The sequence below is a fragment of the Leptodactylus fuscus genome, chromosome 5 (assembly GCF_031893055.1).
Source record: "Leptodactylus fuscus isolate aLepFus1 chromosome 5, aLepFus1.hap2, whole genome shotgun sequence".
In the NCBI taxonomy this organism is placed as follows: domain Eukaryota; kingdom Metazoa; phylum Chordata; class Amphibia; order Anura; family Leptodactylidae; genus Leptodactylus; species Leptodactylus fuscus.
This window is the reverse complement of record NC_134269.1, coordinates 208,047,234-208,069,378: the sequence shown is the minus strand read 5'-3', so window position 1 is coordinate 208,069,378 and position 22,145 is coordinate 208,047,234. Positions and strand designations below refer to the sequence as shown.

General features: G+C 42.7%; 1 protein-coding gene across 7 annotated transcripts in view; it reads left to right on the top strand.

The window, feature by feature from the left end:
* SCUBE1 (signal peptide, CUB domain and EGF like domain containing 1) overlaps nt 1-22,145 on the top strand; it is a 139,325-nt gene that overhangs the window by 792 nt on the left and 116,388 nt on the right. For all 7 annotated transcript variants that reach the window (XM_075275128.1, XM_075275127.1, XM_075275124.1 and 4 more), the window contains exons 2-3: nt 1,603-1,725; nt 18,412-18,537. In XM_075275128.1, the coding sequence (XP_075131229.1) occupies nt 1,603-1,725; nt 18,412-18,537 (249 nt within the window). The remainder of the gene's footprint in view (nt 1-1,602; nt 1,726-18,411; nt 18,538-22,145) is intronic.

Genomic DNA, 22,145 nt, shown 5'->3' with positions numbered 1-22,145 from the left:
TTGACTTTAGCGGCTGAAGGCGACGGCGGCGACACATTGGGCTTATTTATGTAGCCGGCCACGGGCTGTGATCGCCTGAGCCCCAGATGTGTATACAGCGCTAAATTGTCAAAGAATCAATTAAAGCTGAATTTCCAGGAAGATGGATATAAGTATTGACATAAGAGGCATCAGGCGGGGGGCCCGGGGTACTGGGCTTTGTAATTGAGAGGCTGGGGACTTGGCAAAGTCACTGGAGTCTGCTTATCTGTTTATCTAGATGTAGCAGAGCTGAATTTGTTGCTTCACAGTTTCCGATTCATATTGTAGTGGGCTTGATACCCTGTGCTAATGAGAGATTCTATCTATCTATCATCTATCTATCATCTATCTATCTATCTATCTATCTATCTATCTATCTATCTATCTATCTATTGATCTCTCCCTCTATATATCTGTATATCTATCCACATGTAGCAGATCTGAGTTTGTCATTTAAGGTGCAGTGTATCACGTGTAAGTCCTGTACAAACCCCAGATGAAAATTTATATTGCGAATGAGAAATGAACATAACTAGCTCTGCTACATATGTGGGTACCTCTTATATCATAAGGACATTTGCCTTTGTAATTGAAAGAAGTATCCTATCTATCTATCTATCTATCTATCTATCTATCTATCTATCCCATATCTACTTATGTATCTGTCTATTCATCTATCTATTTATATCTAGATGTAGCAGTGCTGATTTTGTCATGTTTCCATTATATACAATACTGAATGTCAACATCTATCTATCTATCTATCTATCTATCTATCTATCTATCTATCTCCTATCTATCTATCTATCTATCTATCTATCTATCTATCTATCTATCTCATATCTATCTATCTATCTCATATCTATCCATCCAGATGTAGCAGAGCTGTATGTGTCATTTATTCCGTACTGAACCATTCTTAAAGTTCTATGTAAACTCCATATGACATTGTGAAAACTCTCTGCTCCATCTGTGTTTCTGTACATGTCGGTCTCTCTATCTATATTTACGTAGCAGAGTTGATTTTGTCCATCCTTTTTTGTGACATCGTGTCATGTCTACCTTCCATCCTTTGCACTGATAGAACATTGCAATATCGCTGATTGTTACCAAACACTTCCCTATCTGTATAGTTACACCCAGGTCTAGCAGAGCTGCGTTTGCTTCCTCTAATTTGTGGTTTCTTCTAGTGATACCATCCCGTATTATCTGCGACTTTGCCCAGGACTCCATCACTTGCCGAACGATGACCCGTTCAGCTCTGCTACATCTATATAGATATGCTGTATGTCTGTCTAGCACAGGCGTAATTGCTTCCATTGGCGGTATTTGTCATATTGTCTTGTAATTGTCTGCAGGCGGCCAATCTCGCCCATACCCCGGCCATTTCCTTTAATCATTTAATGGTATTTTTCTTTCCTGGTGCTACATGCCGCCACGACAAGACCCCTTTATTTCACCTGTGCATCTGTTTTCTATCTGAAACAATAGCGCGAGGGGGGATCCGTATTTACTATAAGACGTAATAAAGTGACTTCCCGTAAGTGTCCCGATCACTAATTAACCCCTTCTTCATTGCAGACAGTGATGAGTGTGCGGAGGGCACGGACGATTGCCACATCGACGCCATCTGCCAGAACACCCCGAAATCCTACAAATGTATCTGCAAGCCTGGGTATAAGGGCGAGGGGAAACAATGTGAAGGTAGGAAGGAGAAGACGAAGCAGTTGGCCGGGGTTCCTATTTGTTTGCACTGTTAAATCTTCGTAAATAGCTGAATTCCTGAACCGATTAATGCAGATTTACAGCTGCCTGCCCTCCAGTCCTGGTGTTTATTGGCTGGGGGCCCCTGCTGTGTCTGATAATTGTTCTAAAGTACAGATACTTCTTGCAGGAGGCACCCATTCATACATGCCAATCCTGTGTGTCTGTCTACACGCAGCTGAAAAAATCCATCTTGTCAAGCCACCATAAGAAATAGAACACCTTTAAAAACTATATATATATAATAGCCTGTGGTGTATATCCCTTAAAGGAATTTTCACCAAACCCCTGGCATATCAAACCAGCCCTGCGGATAGATAGATCAGGGTCCCCTGAATCAAACGGCGTTTTCCCCTTGAGAATCGTTTCATCCATTGACGAGATATCGCTGTTTTATCAATATACAAGGGCGCCGCCATTACTGCAAAGAGGTAAGCAAGCTCATTTGCATATGGACAAAATTCGCGATATCTCGGCAAAGGAGTCACCGATTCGCAAAGGGAAAACATTATTTGATTCAGGTGACCCTAACCTATCTATCTGCAGGGCTGGTTGATGTTGGGTAGTGGTGACACATATCCCTTTAAATAGGTTACGTTATATACTGTATCTGCAGGGATTTGTTATAATGGAAGGCATACTAAAGCTAGGTAGTATGTAACCTTACACATACAGTATGGCGGATTTGTACTATGTAAATCTACTACTGGGTCGACCTTGGAATTGGTGTATGTTCAGATTTACAGTTTGATGTACTATGAACTCAAACAAGGATAGCCTCATTTAACCAGGTTTAAAGGGATTTTCTGGACTTTTCTATCAGGTCAGTGGCGGTGGGCACAGCATTTGGGGTAGCGATGCAGTGTCTTCTCTGACTACCAAGCACAGCGCCACACGTATTGTAGTGGCTGTGCTCGCTATTGCGGTTCACTTGAAAGCTGATGCCATGTGACTGATGAAGGTGATGTCATCTGGACATGAAAGAAGCTGCACCACTTGTGTGGATTGAAGCCTATAGTCAACCGACCACCAGTCACATCTTGATGACTTAGGAGAACCCCTTTAATTCACCTTGCAGAATTTTTTTTTCTCCTATTCAGATGCATTGCATGCAGATTGACGCCAGACTTCAGTGCAGAATGTGCACCAAAATCCATGTCAGATCCTGAACACGTGAATGTATAGTTTTATTAAGGATTGCTATTTTTTATTTATTTTTTTATACAATTTTTATTTTATTTTTTTAATATTTTTTGAACCCACGACTTAAAGGTGAATTTTCACAAAGCACATAAAACTGATCAAATATTAGTCAATCAGGAGTTAGGGCACTACCCAAAGTTTGGTGGTTACATTTTGTTTACCGACGGAGATATCAGCATTTTTCTCCTCAGGTTTGGCGGCCATTTTAATAAAAATAGTAACAGGAAGTTCAGCCATATGGACCATGACTCTTGAATTAGTTACTTGGTAATTTGTCATCTTGGTATTATATTAACATGGGGATAGATTTAGCGTTTTACTATCCATTTTTGAGAAGCTAGTATAATGGTGACCACTAATACGGCTGCACTTCCTGTTTCCGATTTTTCTAAAATGGCTGCCGCAGCGGAGCCGAGAAGTGTCGATATCTCTGTCTGTATTACAGGTCTGATAACCAAACTTTGGCCGCTGCTCCAATTTATGATTTAGTCGTGTATAGGGCTGTTTTTACATTTTGGTTGGAAATGCCCTTTAAGTGTGTTGCGGTATATTGTGCAGATGTGAACTTTTATTACACTACACGTACAGATGGAGCAGGATGTATTGCACATTATGCTTCCTGCCCCGTCTCCTAAATCACCAGGCCCTTTGCAGACCAACGTGGGGCAAATTCTCAAGACAGTTTTTGAAAATTAGGGACTGTCGAGCAAGGGCCCGGTGACCATTGAGTTTTTCTACCGTATCGGGCCCAAAAGGGTCCACGGTTCAAATGCAAGATCTATATGTCACGTTATGGCGGGAACATTGGCATTGGGAGTACCAGGCAATTCTTTCCCGTCATGGTGGCCGTTGATATCATGAACCACCACTAGCACTAGGGGGCACCATTTTGATTTTTACAATCCGTCCCCTACTTCTGTATAAATCTGAAATCCAGTTTACTGTGGTGTTTTTGGTGCTCACTGTTAAGTTTCTGTACAACATCCGCAGCTGCCTCGTTTGAACATGGCCACCAGGACCCATTCATTCCCAACACTGGTGGTCCCAGCTGCCAAATCCCACCCTCCACCACCATGGACCCATGTGACAAGTTTGATTGACATGTGATCGCTTACTTCTGCCCGCTAACTGGTTTCTCGCTAGAGTCCAGCCTGTAGACATCAGGTTTATAGATTGTTCCTAAATCCGATTTTGATATTTTAGAATTTTTGTTGGCTGTCTTTGTTATAGTAGGATCCCTTTAATGAGGACTGAAAGGGACCCAGATTATCAAATATTACGGATTACTGGATATTCACTCGGCAGAGTAAAGAACTGGAATATAATATATTATGCATGGTTTTTGTCTATAATTCTTCCCTCTTAAAGGGAATGTGCCACCAGAAAATGACAGTTTCTATGTTAGATTTTTTTTTTTTATTATTTCAATGCCGCTATCTATATAAGTAAAAAAAAAAGGGACCTGCAATTTTCTCTCTGGCCACTAAACATAATAATAAACGTTACTTGCCAATTCTGTATGGACCTTCTTTGCAGCGGTATCCTCATTTATATCACAGACAGGATTACAATAGAGTATTGATAACCCCACTGACCGATCATGACATCACTACTGACCATCGATGATGTCACAGCTTAGCTCCTCCCTCTCCCCGTACCGAGCAGGTCTAGAAAACGCTCAACGAGTTGGGTCCAGTCTATTGCTGATCATAGTTAAGACTATGTTGTAAAATGGATGCTGTTAAAGGGGATGTCCCGGCGCCCAGGCCGATCTTCTATACAGAGCCGCTTTTGGCACCCAGCGCTGTGTGGCGGACCGGCGCCATCACTATCAATGGGATTGGAACTGTTTCTGGCCCCAAATTGTGTACTGGAGGGGCCGTGGAAGTGGGATCTTGGTCTTGGGGTCAGGTGTCGGCCCCCTACCAATAACATCCTAAGGATTGGCCATAAAATCAAAAAACTCCCCAAATTTTGATGTTCTCCAGGGCCCCAACTTCGTAGGGTTATTTGGATGGTGCGAGGGATGGCCACCACCGAAACCCTCACAAATTCGTAGTCGTATACGCCCCACAATCCTACATGTCTATAGCGCCGCGGCGGCCGTAGACCCCTCCAGCCTGTGCCATCCACTAACCGTAAGCGAGAGCTTTAATACGGCAGCGGAATAAAACGCAAAGTACAACCAAAAATTGTGAATTTAGAGAAATTTGCCCCCCTCCTTTTGTTTTCACGACGGGCCATTGCCCCTAGTAACCGACCACCTAAATAAAGAGGTCCATAGCAACCAATCGGGATGCAGCTTTCATTTTCTGAAGTGCGGGACCAATACGGTCATCGGTGGCTAAGGGCAACGTACGCTGATGCTTAGGTGAAAATGGCGCTGCTTGTTGTCCGTGAAGGTCTCGCCGGTCGGGGTAACAATCTCTATATTGTGAGTTATTTTTACCTGTCTGCGGCTCGCGGGCCTACTTCTTAAGTACTTGTAATGAATGCCATTACTTAGCTGAGATGACTGCAGAGGTATTTTACATGGAGACGGCGAGGAATGTGACGTCTAGGTTTTCCCGACCGGCTGCTGTGTGTACAGTTTCGCTTCATGACAATGATTTATATGTTTTTATTTTTTTATTAAGGCATTGTTGTATCTTCTCGGGATCACGTCAGCCTATCGCACGATAATGGTGAGGTATGACATCACTGATCCGTCTTACGTAGGCGGATCGGTGTCTGCAGGCTATAGGCCAGGCCAGTGTCACATTCAATATCCTCCCCTCTCCCGATCTTCACAGAGACGTGAGTGTGCGTTGCGGCAAAAGTGGGAGTGGCCTATATAAAGGGCACCGTTACATATATCTAGACCCCATATAATAATATTAGACCCCAGATGGTTACGTGGTAATGAAAATAAACAATTGCACCATTTTTATTTACTTCATTTAGTGATCACTTTAATTATTTTCTATTATAATAGATAAATATTCATCATTATGTGTATAAACGTTTAATTCGAGACTATATTGTTAGGTATACAATGTACTGGTGTATTGAGATCTCTATATACAATACATTATGTAAGACAATACAATACTATATAGAGATCTCTATATACAATACAGTATGTAGGACAGTACAATACTATATAGAGATCTCTATATACAATACATTGTCAATACAATACTATATCCTGTAGATCTCTCTATATACAATACATTAGGTAAGACAGTACATTACAGTTTGGCAGAAGCAAAACATCCTCAATTAAAGGGATCCTATCTTTCAAACACTTTTTTTTTTCTAACTAACACGTTGGAATAGCCTTGAGAAAGGCTATTCGTCTCCTACCTTTCGTTGTCTTCTCCGCGCCGCCATTCGCCTAAAATCCTGGTTTTTGTCGGTATGTAAATGAGTTCTTTCGCAGCACTGGGGGCAGGACCCAGCGCTCAAACAGCACTGGGGGCGGCCCAATGCTGCAAGAAAACTCTCCAGCGCCTCCTCCATCTTCGTCTGGAATGAGGTCTTCACCGCGTCTTCTTCCGGCGGTGTCTTCTAACTTCTAGAAAATGTCCGCTTACAATACTATACTATGTAAGATAGGATCCCTTTAAAGCTAATAGAAATTGTGGCTCAGTCAGTAGTAACCGCCTTACATACTGTTTCCTGGGTTCAAATCACTGCAGATACCCTATGAAAAAAGTGAATAAAATTAGAGGAAACTCCAGTTGTCTTCATAGGTCACACACGGCCTTTCACATTCATTCCTGTTTATAGTTTGGCCAGTTATAATACTACGTCTCCCTTCCCTTTACCAAATCAAGACTGAGCAGAATGCCACAAAGTGTCAGCCATTACACTGTACCCACCTCCAATATCCCATAATATTGTGATAACCACAGACTCCCCTATGGCGTAGTAACACCACCCCCGCTCAGGACCGCTCATTTTTTGACCATCAAACTTGCCATCATTTCAATGTGATCTTCAGGGGCACCTGTTACATGAAAATTTGGGCATAGCTGCACTTTCTTTTCCTAAAGCTACCCCCACCTCCGAATAGGTGGTGAACCCTTTTTGTAGCATGTTACCCCCCCTTCCGCCCTTTTTTTGGGACATGACCAGCACATGTCAAGTATAATATGATTATAGAGCAGGGCACCAATCTGCTCTGTATCATTGGAGTAGATTGGAAGCCGCCACAGACGTGAGTGAATTTTTGGCTTGGGAGAGCGCCTTAAAAAAAACTTGGAACCATCCCGTTAAAGGCATTGTCCAGGAAAACGTTTTTTTTTTTTTTTTCTGGTGACGGTGGGGAAAAAACCCCCCCAAACCTACTCCCCTGTCCCTGGCTCTTGTGTCCTAGGCCACTGTCCGGTCCTTGGGTGCCCCGGGGCTTGTTCTTTGGGAAGTCCTGTTCACACGTGACCACCAATTGGTGGAATAAGGAAAGGACACGGGATGTGACGTATGTGGGCGACATCCCGGTTCCGCCGTCAATGGTCTTTTACGCCAAGTACTTCCACGGGACCGGACTCCGGAGCCCTGGACACAGATGAGTAGGTCTACTTATCTCTTTTTTGTTTCTGACCACTCTGCTAGGCCTACAAAGTCTGTCAATCTGGTATTGGGATTATTTTTCCGTGAAGGGTGCATTAGCGGAATTTTTTAACCATTTATTTCCAGATACGTGCCATATTAGCCACGACGGTGCGTCCCTAATCGCGGTCTAACCTTTTAGCCCCTTTGTCTGGCCGCTGGGTCCATATTTCTGACTCCGAATGAATAAAACGCTGTGTGAACGAGATCTACAGAAACCTTTCGCTCCTTCTCTGAGTATTTCATGTCGTCCACATCAAAGGGGTCCATAAGCCTTAAAATGCCTGTGTCTCCGCAGCCCAGCTCCTGCTCTCTGCTAAACCTCACCATATATCTCTGTCTCCCTTAATCCTCGCCATTTTTTCCCCTGTACGCCTGGTTTGGCTCAGTCTGAAATGAGATTGGAAAAAAAAAAATCAGACAGAACGAAGTTTCTCAGAGCAAAATGGCTGTATCAGAATTACCAGTATTAAAGGCGAGCAGACTTTCGCGTTTTCTCCGTTTTCTATCCATCGGCCTAATTTTTTTCCTTAAAGCGAATCTCTATGAACATATCTGTTTTCGTAAATATCTATATTTTCCATAAAATAATTCTGGGTCGTGTTTTCTTAAAATATTTAGTGTTTCCTCTGTTGTTCCTCCTGGCTATATATTTAAAACAACCCATGATGTTGTCCAAACACTAGGGTTATACCTAATCGATAACGGGAATGGTGATGCCGTGGTGTTGACCTATTTGTATATTTCCAGGAGGAATAACAGAGGAATAATACAATGTATACTGCTAAGAAAAGATGGACTATCCGTTTATACAGGATAGTCCCAACATCTAGACCCCCATTTATGACCAGTGGGAGAACCTAGTAGCAAGTGTTCAATTTCCCCTGCAGTGCCCCAACAGGAAAAATGATGCATTACACGGTGTTCATAGGCGGTCTATGTCCAGGTCCTCCAGAGTCAAAGCTGATCACGTGACTCGTCCAGATATCATAATGTCTTGTCACATGACCGTCATCGCAAACATGGGGCTTGTGGGATTTACTTTGGAGACCTTCACAGACTTTTCCTTTGTTTATGGAGTAACCTCTGGTAGGCGAGGGGTGCGGTCTACGTAAACAGGAGGGGTCCCATGTTCTCCGCAGTAATTCGTCATAGTTTATATGGGGCTCGGCCTCTACTTCAATTCTTTGGCCTAAATGTGTTTTTTTGCCTGGGCCTTTAGTAACGTCTCCCATAGCAAGGGCGATCTCTTCTGCTCAGTGATCAATTCACGTTGTCGCAGCGCCATCCACAGGCCTGGTAGTGGACAAAGAACTTCTGTATTCGACTATTTGTCACATACGTAGGCGACCATTAGTAATGGATATCAAAAAGCCGTATTGTGACAGACATGGTTATATACCAGGACAAATCTCCTAGTTGTGGGGGAGTGCTCTTACACCCGAGATGCTTAGGGCTAGTTCACACGGGACTCCGCGTGAACACATTCCGTCGCGGCTACCGTGCAGTGCACCAGCATCCCGTCTCTGCTTTCTGCTCCGGATTAGGCCCAAATGAATGGGCCTAGTCCAGAGGGAGGTGTCATGAGGCGGATGCCGGGGCTGAATCAGCCTCGGAATCCACCTGAAGAAAGGGCAGCTCGCTTCTTTTTTTGCACGAGCGGGAACAAACCGCTAGCGGTCTACATAGACCTCTATTGTGAGGGGGCGGATTTTGAGGTGGATTCGGCGTCAAAATCCGCCCCCTCTTGTGAACGAGCCCTTATGGTTATATAGTAAGATATGATGTGGGCGCATCATGTCTACTCCTCTGGAATTGTAAAAAGGGGCACGGTCACACAAAAATGTTGTGCTCCTTCCAGATTCCCATCCCAAAAACTTGGCCAATATATGTACACGTCATGTTTTCAGCCACTGTTTAAATTATATGCCAGAAAAACCTCCGATGAAGCGCTGTATATAGCACAAAGAACAAATACACCAACATTTACTGGCCCGATGGAATAAAAACTACACCTACCCCTGGAGATTTTACTGGCACATACATCAAGTGTAGGGCAAGGTTTCGGCCTCCCCCAGACTAATGGAGCCCCTTTCCCACTCTATACACCAGTCATGGGGACATGATGTAGACCAGGCCTTCTACTGAATAAAGTGGATTTAGGGCACCCAATAGATTTGGGCACCAAATACTGGAAGATTCGGCTGACAAACATCATGGGGATCCAGAAAATGATCGAATTTAGAAGAATGATTGTCCTGATGGGACCTCACTTAAGCTACTTTAGACATATACATTTCTATGTGTGAGGGTTTTTTTTGTAATTTTTATATGATGTTTTTTAATCTATTTTCTTCACTGTCCATATGATCTAGTCATAGGCTGGAATGCGTCTCGGGAGATTTTATATATTTGAAGTACACTTTAGCACCTGGTCTAGAACGGTCACTTCAAAGTGGCGGCTTGTAACAAACTTGTGTGGAATTCGTGTTACGTGGTCAAGTTAATAGTTACAGTTGTATGTCTGAGAGGTTTATTTCCAATGGACATTTATGTGCGTTTGTGTTAAATTGGCTCAACAAGGCGTCGGGTTGTGTTCGGTTTACAGGTTGAGTCTATAAAACATTATAGAGTGGAACCCGGATCTGTTGACATCGTCCTTGATTTAGGTTTTCACCCAGGCTTAAAGGGATTCTACCATTAAAATCAAATTTTTCTCGCTAACTCGTAGGAATAGCCTTAAGAAAGGCTATTCGTCTCTTACCTTTAGATGTCTTCTCCGTGCTGCCGTTCTGTAGAAATTGGGGTTTTTGCCGGTATGCAGATGAGTTCTCTCGCAGCACTGGGTGTGGGCCCCAGCGCTTAAACAGCACTGGGCGTGTCCCCAATGCTGCAAGAGAACTTCTGGAAGCCGAATCAGAGGAACAGGATGGGGTCTGGGTGTCAGACCCGGACTGATCTCATACTGATGACCCATCCTGTGGATAGGTCTTCAGTATCAATTACCTTCAGATCCTGGACAACCCCTTTAAGACCCTGATGTTCCAGATTGGAAATCTACGCCTACCTTGGTCTCCACCCTGCTCTGCCCACCTTTTGCAAAAAAAAGAGGGAAGTGGTGCATCTTTGACACACGTGCACCACAACTATCCCCATCTACACCAGTTTAGTTGTATTGAGGGGATGGTAAATTCCACCATGTCTATTGCGTTTGCGCAATCAGAGAATGGACATGCCCTTCAAATAACAAAAATTCTAGTAGTATCTGGAGACTGTTGACACAAAAGCACGCTGTTCCGAGCAGTTGCGTGTGTGTTCTGACCTGCGGATGTTTTGTGGGTTAATGAACAACACAAGTACTTGGCAACAGAGCCAAATGTTGAAATCCGAAATAAAGATCTTGACCCAGTCGTTAGCATCTGCTCGCTCTCCTGACATCCGCCATCATTAATAATTAAACCAATGGGCTTGCTCCTCTTTGAACTGTGTAGTGAGATATCAAAATAGACCGTGAATATCTTCAGGGCACAGAACCGTTCTCAGGTTTTCCTTTTGATTTTTCCTCTATCAACGTTGCTGTTTTTACTGATCTGACATCTTTAGGTTCATTTCCCTGCGGGTTTACAAAGGCCGTCTAATCGCTCTAATTTATACCGTAGACAGAATGTTACACGGAAAATATTTCCGATCGGTTTATTTCTATGTAAAAGTTCACAAAGCTGGATTATAAATAGATTTTTTTTTTTTCCTGTACATGTACGGTGTACGTTCTCGGAGATGGAAACCCAAAGTTAGCTGTGAAAGATGGTCTTTCTTGAAGAAGAGGGATTTGCAAGGTTCTGGTTCTCCTTGAGGAAATTTCAGAGGGGTTTTCCCTCGAAAGAAAGTTAAAATTTCAGATTAGTGGAGGATCGGCCACTCAGACCCCCGTTGACCAGGACAATGGGAGAATGGATGGAGTGTTGGTCGTGCAGTGAATGCACCACTCCATTCACTTCAGAGGAAGCGCTGTAGACCATTTCTCCATCCAGAACGTTCTTCTGATGAGTAGGGGTCCAACTGCACAGATCTGAAAGTTATCCCTTATCCTTTGGTTGGTCTTCCAGAAGAGTGGTCTTCTTGAAGAAGAGGGACTTGAAAGGTACTAGTTCTCCTTGAGGAGATCTCGAGCAGATAGTGCTACTTGTGAAAAAAGTATACAAATTAACTCTAATTCAGAGGGAAGAAAATGGTCTGGTGGCATCAGTAGGTCAATGACCAACCCATTAAAGTTCCTTGAAACATGACTAGGAAGATCAGCTAAAATTGATACCCATCTGTAGACATGGAAACTGCTGGTTCTCCTTGAAGAGATTCAGATTTTTCATCTACCTATACAGTTTTCTGAGACAATAACCCAAAATTGATGTTTTCTGAGACAATAACTAAAAAAGATTTTTTTGTTTTTTTTTAAAGTGTGGTCTTCTCAAAGAAGAGGGACTTGGAAGGAGCTGGTTCTCCTTGCAGAGTTTACTGTTGAGTTTTTTGAGACAGTAACCAAAAATTAGCTGTGGAACATGGTCTTCTTGAAGAGTTGTCTTCACAATATAGAGGGACTTGGAAGGTACTTGTTCTAACTGGAGGGCTTCAGATTTTTCCTCTTCCTATACAGTGTAAAGGTCTGGGAGACAGTAACTCAAAACTAACCGTAAAAGATGGTCTTCTAAAAGAGTGGTCTTCTTGAAGAAGAGCGACATGTAAACTGCTACCTTGAGATCTCTAAAAGGCCGTTCTCTTTGGGGGGGAATAAGTATGTAAAGTAACTATACTCCAAAAGGAAGGAGCAGTCTTGACTCCTGTAGGTAGTTGCCCAGTAGGTCATTGACCAACCCATTAAAAGAGTCGTGAAACATGACTAGGGATATCTGCCAAAATGGACACTCATCTGTGGACTTGTAAGGCACTGGTTTTCCATACAAAGATCCAGTTAGTGCCTCCGGTCTTTGTACTGTAAAGTCCACAGATGGCTCCAAAAACCTAGCCGTGTCCATGGGTTGGGCTCATATTGCAGGTCAGCGCTATTTCCATGTATAGCGATGAGCTACGATTTTGGACATGACCAATGAACACAAGTGATGCTGTTTCTAGAAATAAGTAGTCTTTTTCCTACCACTTAGAGCCCCTTTAAGACTTGGGATTTGAGGAAGGGTCAAGTGCACTCACGCTAATGGTGGCTGTTGTGAGTTTAGCAGAACTTGTCCTAAAGCTGGTACTGTAGCAGACTGGTTTAGTTGGATTATTCCCGAATTTACTAAACAAACTACTTACAATGAAAGAGGAGTGGTTCAATTTATTGATTTTTTTTAATAAGCCCAAAAACTTCAGTCCATAAAAATATCTCTAAAAATTGTGGCCAAACTACGGCCTTTTCAAAAGAAGAATGGACGCTAACACAATTTTTTGGTTTGAGGATCGGCGTCTCAGAAGACTTCCTTGTAACACTTTAAGAGCAGCAAAAAGCGAATATGGAAGAGTCCCTGCACAGTCCCGCTAATATGGAAGAGTCCCTGCACAGTCCCGCTAATATGGAAGAGTCCCTGCACAGTCCCGCTAATATGGAAGAGTCCCTGCACAGTCCTGCTAATATGGAAGAGTCCCTGCACAGTCCTGCTAATATGGAAGAGTCCCTGCACAGTCCTGCTAATATGGAAGAGTCCCTGCACAGTCCTGCTAATATGGAAGAGTCCCTGCACAGTCCTGCTAATATGGAAGAGTCCCTGCACAGTCCTGCTAATATGGAAGAGTCCCTGCACAGTCCTGCTAATATGGAAGAGTCCCTGCAGCAAAAAGCTAATATGGAAGAGTCCCTGCACAATTTCACCTTCTCCTTCATTTTTATATCCTGAAGCGCCGTGATTTGTGGTTTCTCATGTTTTGTTACCTGAACAGGTGGGACCCAAAACTAGCCTGTATATAACATATAGAAGGGAATGTAGCTACGTATACTTATATAGGGGTCATCCAGACAGGAAGTCACAGTTACTCGGCAATCTAATCTAACTCAATATATAGCAATGTCATCTAGTGATAAAGTGGTATTTCCATCACAAGAGCATGAGTTACCTGACCCCTGTAGAGCTATCTCAGTGAGTGGAGAGGTGGCCATGCATTTGTGGGGCTCTCTCACTTCTTGTGGGACCTCTTAGAATAGTCGATATACCTCCTACTTGGCTATTGATGGATCTCTTATACAGGTGAATGGTGATACGTTCCAGATAGGAGGAACACCTTCTTATTCTCTTGTTCTCTCTGCCCCTTTGTTTTTCTTCTGCTTTCTCTTTCTTTACCTCTCTCTATCTGTCTCTCCCTTTCTATCTTTTTTCTTTATCTCCCTTTCTTTGTCCCACGTTCTCTCTCTCTCTTCAATTCTCTCTCACTGTCTTCCCTTTTATATCTATAACCCTCTATTTCTTTCTTTCCATTATTTTGTTCTCTCAGATATCTCGATCTCTCTTTTGCTTTCTCTCACCTGCTTGCTCTTGATTGTTTAATTTCTCTTGATTTTTTTTTTCTTTCTCTCAATTTCTCTCTCGACTTCTGTCTCTCGATTCTCTTTCTTTCTCTTTCTCTCGATTTCTTTCTCTCGATTTCTTTCTCTTTCGATTTTTCTCTCTCACTCGATTTTTCTCTCTCACTCGATTTTTCTCTCTCACTCGATTTTTCTCTCTCACTCGATTTTTCTCTCTCTCTCGATTTGTGTCTCTCTCTCGATTTCTCTCTCTCTCGATTTCTCTCTCTCTCGATTTCTCTCTCTCTCGATTTCTCTCTCTCTCGATTTCTCTCTCTCTCGATTTCTCTCTCTCTCTCGATTTCTCTCTCTCTCGATTTCTCTCTCTCTCTCTTTTTCTCTCTCTCGATTTCTCTCTCTCGATTTCTCTCTCTCGATTTTTCTCTTGATTTCTCTCTCTATCTCAATTTCTTTCTCCCTTTCTCTCAATTTTTCTTTTCATTTCTCTCTCTCCTAGATCTCCAGCTTGCTCTCTCATAGACTCCCCGTAAGTCACTGCCAGCATCACGACACCCTGGAATCTTCTTGTTTTTTGGATGTTCCTTTCTAACAAAAACGAATGTTTCAACATTGATCCCGACGTCATTCCTGTAATTATACAGAACTATAAAATCATGGCTCCTTTCTTCTAGCTAGAGCGCTCTACCTGTCCATAGGTTATGTCAGAGATCGCCGCTCTGAATGGAGCCCATATGCAGTACCACACCCAGCCAGTGAATGGGTGTGGCAGTGTTGTTGCAATAAAACATCCATATTCCTCTAATCCTACACCGCTCCAATAAGTGAACAGTATTCTGTAACAATACTAAAACATGGCAATAATTCCTTAGGTCTGGCTGCCCAACAAGTTTGCAAAAAATAGCAACATTTCCTAACCTGGCACCCTCAGCGCTTGGCTCGGGTTCACTGGGGAGGGGGTTAAATATTACTTTGCGGTTCACTAAGAGGGGAGAAAAAGGAGCGTATTTCGGAGTCTGGTTTCATCCAGAGCTTAGCGGAGAGTTAGAAGGCCAATAATTGGATATGGCAGTGCAGGAAAACCTCCCGATATAAAGCACTTCTCTTATGGTAAAGGATAATACAGAAAACAAATTATCCCGGGGGCCGCTGCCTACAATAACAACAGCCCTTTGTGTCAAGTAATTGATTCCCGTTTTGTTGCGAGTTCAATGCTTTCAGATACTTAAAAATCTATTATTTGGCAGCGACCTTGGATATTGTGTAACCGTAATTGCTGAGCCTTTCCTTTGAGCAAATAACACACTTGGATGTTCGGGATAGCAATAAGCTTGGACTATTGGGAAGCGGAGATATAAATCATGCGAGCTGGGGACCCAGAAGGGTGAATGACTCACCAGACAGGGTGGAAGGAAGTTCACTGAGGTTGTAATTGTGGTCGTAGTGTTTCCTAATGGGCAGACCAGTCGCACGTAACGGGAACCGCCGCCACTCCATAGGCTGCCAGTTTTATACCAAACAATATTTTTATGTTGAAAGTTACAAAAATAACCTGATCATGCAACTTTTTCTAAAATAAAAAAAGCAGATAAAAATGTTCTACCCATTAGGGGACATGGTGAATCATGTGTCATGTAAAAAAGTACACCCAAGGGTCGCCATTTTCATGGATCCCTCGTGAAAACGGTCCAGAAATAACATTCTTGTATGTATAATGGCACCATGTGCTGGGCATTTAGACGACTAGAACATGGATGGGATACCCTGTTGTGTGAATAAGCTCTTAATCTGATCACCGCTGCTTGGTGTCACAAAGCATCTGGCCTGTGTTGTGGCTCCTTTAAAAGAGACTGTCACCAGATCCTGGTCCCGCAGATAGATAGGTTAGTGTCACCAGACCCAGGATATCACCCCAGCCCTGCAGATAGATAGGTTACTGTCACCAGACCCAGGATATCACCCCAGCCCTGCAGATAGATAGGTTAGTGTCACCAGAACCAGAAGTACAAGAAGCAATGGGATGAAACTAAAGGGAAAGAGATACAGATTAGACATTAGGAAAAACTTTCTGACAGTGAGGGGAGTGAGAGAGTGGAATAGGCTGCCACGGGAGGTGGTGGGCGCTCCATCAATGGAAATCTTCAAGCGGAATCTGGATAAACATATAGCTGGGATGATTTAGGAAAACCTGCACTCGCAGGGGGTTGGACCCGATGGCCCTTGAGGTCCCTTCCAACTCTACCATAAGAATAAGAATAAGAATATCACCCCAGCCCTGCAGATAGATAGGTTAGTGTCACCAGAACCAGCATATCACCCCAGCCCTGCAGATAGATAGGTTAGTGTCACCAGAACCAGCATATCACCCCAGCCCTGCAGATAGATAGGTTACTGTCACCAGAACCAGCATATCACCCCAGCCCTGCAGATAGATAGGTTACTGTCACCAGAACCAGCATATCACCCCAGCCCTGCAGATAGATAGGTTACTGTCACCAGAACCAGCATATCACCCCAGCCCTGCAGATAGATAGGTTACTGTCACCAGAACCAGCATATCACCCCAGCCATGCAGATAGATAGGTTACTGTCACCAGAACCAGCATATCACCCCAGCCCTGCAGATAGATAGGTTACTGTCACCAGAACCAGCATATCACCCCGGCCTTGCAGATAGATAGGTTAGGGTCACTGGAATCAAACAGTGTTTTTCCCTTGTGAATAACTGCCTCTGTTGCAGAGAGCGCTATTTTTTGACAATACGCAAATGAACTCTTTGGAGCAATGGCAAGACTCTCATTGCTCCAAAGAGGTTAACGATAATGCCCTTGTTGTTCCAAAGAGCTCATATTATATATATATATATATATATATATATATATATATATATATATATGAGAGAGATATGGCAGTACCTCAGGAATGGAGGCAATGAGAAAATACTGTTAGATCGATTCTGGTGGCCCTAACGTATCTGCAGGGCTGGGGTGACTTGCTGCATTTTCGTGACAGACTCCCTCTAAGTCCCTATGGGTCCATGCTATGTTTTCTTCCATCACATGGTGCTCCTATAACACATCACTGCAGGGCCTGCGGTGGTGGCAGTTATGATGTGGCCTGGAAGCCGGGGGGGCCCCGCAGGTCACTTGCACCACACTAGGGTTGGTTAAACTTCTTGTATCTCCTTTCTGATTTCTTTGATACATTGTTGCCCCTTTATGACGTTCTTCCCCATATGACTGTATATACACTGCCAGCAGTATTGTTGGTTATAGTTTTATATTTCGAAGCGTAAAAGGTTTTTAATTTTTGCGTAAATCGCCTTTCTAAGCGCTTCCTGGATGCCAGATATGGTTGGCACAGATGAAGGAATTTCACCTCGTTCACGGCATTGCAAAATATAAACTTGATGGACCGGCACAAAAATGTGAACGTCCCTTATTTATTACTGACTTCTCTATAATTTTATTATGTAAGATGATGAGATTAGATTCCGATCGATATCCGGCCATGTTAAAGGGAAAAATTACCTCGCAAAAAGTAAGGAGAGGAAAACCATATTAAAGAGAGGTCACAGGATATTGATCCTAAATCTGCTTCCTCTTCTCAGGAAGTGACATCATGTCTGTTGGTGACATAGCTCAGCCCATACATTTGCCCATGTGACCAACACATGTGATGTCACTTCCGCTTGCAGTGATGTTGGAGGAGTTAGTTTTCCCTATTGATATCCCTGCACTGTCAGATGGGCAGGTCTCAATGGTCAGCGTCACAGCGGGGTTTTTATCCTGTCCCAGGGTCCATGTGTTTTTCCGATACTCCAAAAATATCCTTGTAGTCAGAGGTGTAACTTGAAGCCCATGCGCCCCCCACTTAGCATATTCTGGCTATAATACTGATATCTACTCATGTTGGGCCCCTCTGACCCGTAGGCCATGTACTGATTGCTCCCTCTGCACTCCCTATAGCCGCGCCCCTGTTGGTAGTTTAAAGGGGTACTCCCAGTAACACCAGTTATTGCTCTATTCTGTGAATAGGGGAAATAAGTGTCATCTCCATCGAGTGTCCAACCATTGAGACCCCAGAAGGCCTACTAAATCCCTTTGTGAATGACGCAGTAGTGCACAGGTATGACCTCCGCTCCATCTTCAATAGCGCCATTGAAGTGAATGGCGTGTAGATCATGATGCGTGATATCATATGACACCTGTTCTCGTGATCTCTGGGGGGTCTCAGATGTGGGACCACCAGCAGTCAGACGATTAAACTTCCCATATGATGAGTCATTGCTACATTCATAAAATTAATTTTATTTTTTCTTCCAGATATTGATGAATGTGACAACGATTACAATGGTGGATGCGTTCACGAATGTATCAATATACCGGGGAATTATAGATGTACCTGCTATGATGGATTTATGTTGGCACATGATGGACACAATTGCCTGGGTGAGTAAGTTCTTCTTTAATATATAATAAAATTATGGCTCAAACACAGTTCACGTTTCTGTCTGAAGCTGTGGGTGTGTACAATAAGGAGCAGGCTGCCCCCTCCCCCTGTTTTGTGTTTCTGCTAGAAGTAACTGTACGATAGCAGACAATTACTTGACAAAAAAATGTATGTAACGGAGCAGTTAAAACACAACAGAAAAAAACAAAATAATTTATGGCCGCAGTCAGTAAAGCTACTTCTGCCCGTGAGCAATATTTCATCTGTAATCAAGAAGTAGATAGAAGAACACACAAGACTTTTCTTACATTGTAAGGTTTTGGTTTTATATATATATATATATATATATATATATATATATATATATATATATATATATATATATATATATATATGGATATACAATATACATTTTTTTTTCCTATCAGTATGTTTTTGTAGAATGGGAGGAAGTCCAAGCAAACACGGGTAGAACATACAAACTCCCTGCAGATTGTTCCTAGCGGGATACGAACCCAGGACTCCAGTGCTGCAAGGCTGCAGTGCTAACCACTAATTCACAGTGTTGCCCTATGTTACATTGTAAGTTGAGAGATCTGCAGGATCCTCAGTCTTTTGCACACAGCAACAGTTTGCAGACATGTCTTCGCAGGTTCTGAGGAGAATCAAACCCTCCCCTCTTATTTCACAGTGTGAAGAGGACTGTTGGGACTTCCAACCCATTTAGCTTAAAACCTGTGATGACCCCCACCTTATTAAGAGTTAAAGATCACACCACAACTGATTTTATGGTTGACGCTGAGGTTGGCCACAGAATTTATTAAACCAGATTACATAACCGTAAATATAAACAATAAACAGGAAATAGACCATTCCCATGCCCCGCCTCTTCCTTCTTGACCTTTGCCCTGTAATGATGCCCCACTGTCCAACAGCGGGCAGTTGAGGCCCGAAACTTCCTCCCAAGGGGCATGGACCTTCCGCCTGCTGTGACACTGAAAAACAAAGAACAAAACAAAGACAAAAAACCAAAAGACAGACCTATACCAAAACAAACAAACCGTGAGGGCAAGGGTGGTGGGAGTTCCTCTCGCCACGCTTCAGTACTGGCAGAGGTGGAGCCCACACACGTGTCCCCAGTTTTATTCAAATAGCTCCACCTCCATACATGTGACCGCACACGTCATCACTCTTAAACGTACACTTCCTTTTAACCCATAAGATGCCGGCCTAACAGTCCCTGTCTCTTTCCCTATACGGTTTAGGGACTTCCAGGAAACGGACCGCCCTCTACACTTACATTCCATTCCATCTTGCTTATCTTCAGTATCTAGGGACAGATTTTTTATTGGCAGGAACTTTAGAGATGGTTTTTCAGCCACATTCTAAATTATAGTATATTATATTTTGGTTCAGAATCACATGCTCTACAAAATGAGGCAAAGTTGTCTGAAGTGTTAGTGACCATTTAAGGCATTTTGTTTTCTGAAGAAACATCCAGATGTGATAAACTCTTTTAAGGGAAGCATAAGCATAGTGTACACGTAGCTATTTTGTGAAATATGTGATGGCAGCCATATTGAATTTTTAATTTGGCATAATATGAGTCAATAATAGAATTTCCCATTAAATTTTTTTCAAAAATATGGGCAGAATATTCTATCATTTTAATGTTTTATATTTTTCTAGTGATATTTTCCCCGCATGTCTAATATTTCTCCTTATTTACCCACCTTTCCAAATGGCTTTTTACGGCAAGTCATGTTTTCCTAGATCTTACTTTATTGCTCTTTTGACAGATGCCACAAGGTTCCACTTTTTTTTTTTTTTCGTTGCCAGAAACAAACCTTCTCTGTAAATATGAATTTCCTTGAGTTTTCCAAGTTTTCTGCCCATACATAAAGCCGGTTGTGATAGGGAGATGCTTCAGGACAGGACACAATTTTTTAAGGGGGAGGGGAGGACACCTCTGAAAATGCTACTTTTGTATATTTTTGAGGCTGTGCATCATTTTGGTGACTATTCTGCTTTTGCTGTCTCCGTGGTGCCAAAATTGAAAAAAAATAAATTAAAATTAAAAAAAATTTGGGGAGTGAGTGACTAGAGTATGTGTCTGGGGCAGCGACGGTATTGGTGACACATTTATGGCATTCATAGAGACTGTATAAATGAACTGTTGTGTCATTTCATAAAACTTCATAATGACTTGTGTAGACGATGTGTTTGACTGAAAAGACTTAATATTTATTCTTATTTACTCTAACAACGGGAACCGGCCAGAAAGTCTAAACCGGGACATTATTCACATACTAGAAGGCCGGCTAAGTCCGTCCCGGCAGATAATTAGCAGATCTTGTGGACGGTTTATTTCAGTGCTATAATTTTATTTTTTTCCCGTTTTTTATTAAAGGTACGGCGTCCCTGTGGAAATACTAGATATTTGTCAGGTTTCTAATTTGAGTGTTATGTTATGGGGTCTGAAGTGTTGGCAAACACCTTTGCGACTCTTGAAGCCTTGCCGCGAGAGGTCTAATGAGCCGCTAATGATAAACTGAGCAGACGGTTGACTCTTAGAAATTGGTCAATGTCCTGTTACCTTACCTGGGATTCCATAGGGTTGAGCCGATCTTGAGATTTCAGGATCGATTTCAAAATCCAATTTCCGCGCATTCTCCAGCCGATCCCGATCATGAAATTTGCTCGATCGGCGATCGGGATCCGATCTTTTCCGATCTCGATCCTCAACCCTAGTCAATGCTTCTCTATGGGAAAAGTCACTTCAGGGTTGAGCCGATCTTGAAATAATCTCCGACCTCTATCCCGCTGGAAAAGATCGGAATTCCGATCGTGATTGTGAAATTTACTTGATCACCGATCGGAATCCGATCTTTTCCGACCCCGATCGCTCAACCCTACTCCCTTCCGGTTCTGGAAACTTTTTGAAAATTCAGGTTGAATCAGGTTCGATTAACCGATTCGCCCATCTCTATTCACGACTGTTTTCTGAGCCCTGCTGCGCCCACAGGTGAGTGAGGCGCAGAATGAATAACGCGGTGCATCTTTGTTGCAAGAAAGGGCTATGCACCAAAGATGTGCCACACTAACTCCCATCCATGCCAGAAAATTGATGTAGATGGGTTAATAAATTTCTCCATGGCTTGAGCAAAATTCTAGTAATCTAGTAATTTAGCAAATATTCAATTCTCCTATAGCACTTCCGCAGGTGAAGAGAAGTATTACACATTTGAAAAGGTGCGGTCTATGTAATTCTGCTGGGTCCTCCAGAGATGGACTTGATGTACTGTAGGTGCTGATCCGATGCTGTAAATTGTAGTAACCAATAAAGGATTTTACTTTGATCCATGAATCTGTATCTATCAGTCCAGGAGTGACCACCCACAAATTTTGATTTTTGGACTACTTTAGAGTCAGATTCTTTGTGGTTATTCTCCATCTTGGCTATTAGATGAGGATCCTTAATGTGTAAATTAAACGCAAATTTTTATCAATGTTTTTGAAACTTCAAAATTGTCTTAAGAAAAAATTACATTCCGTACTTAAAGGGAATTATTCAAGATGATGAATCTTGGGTTGTCTTGGCAATTTT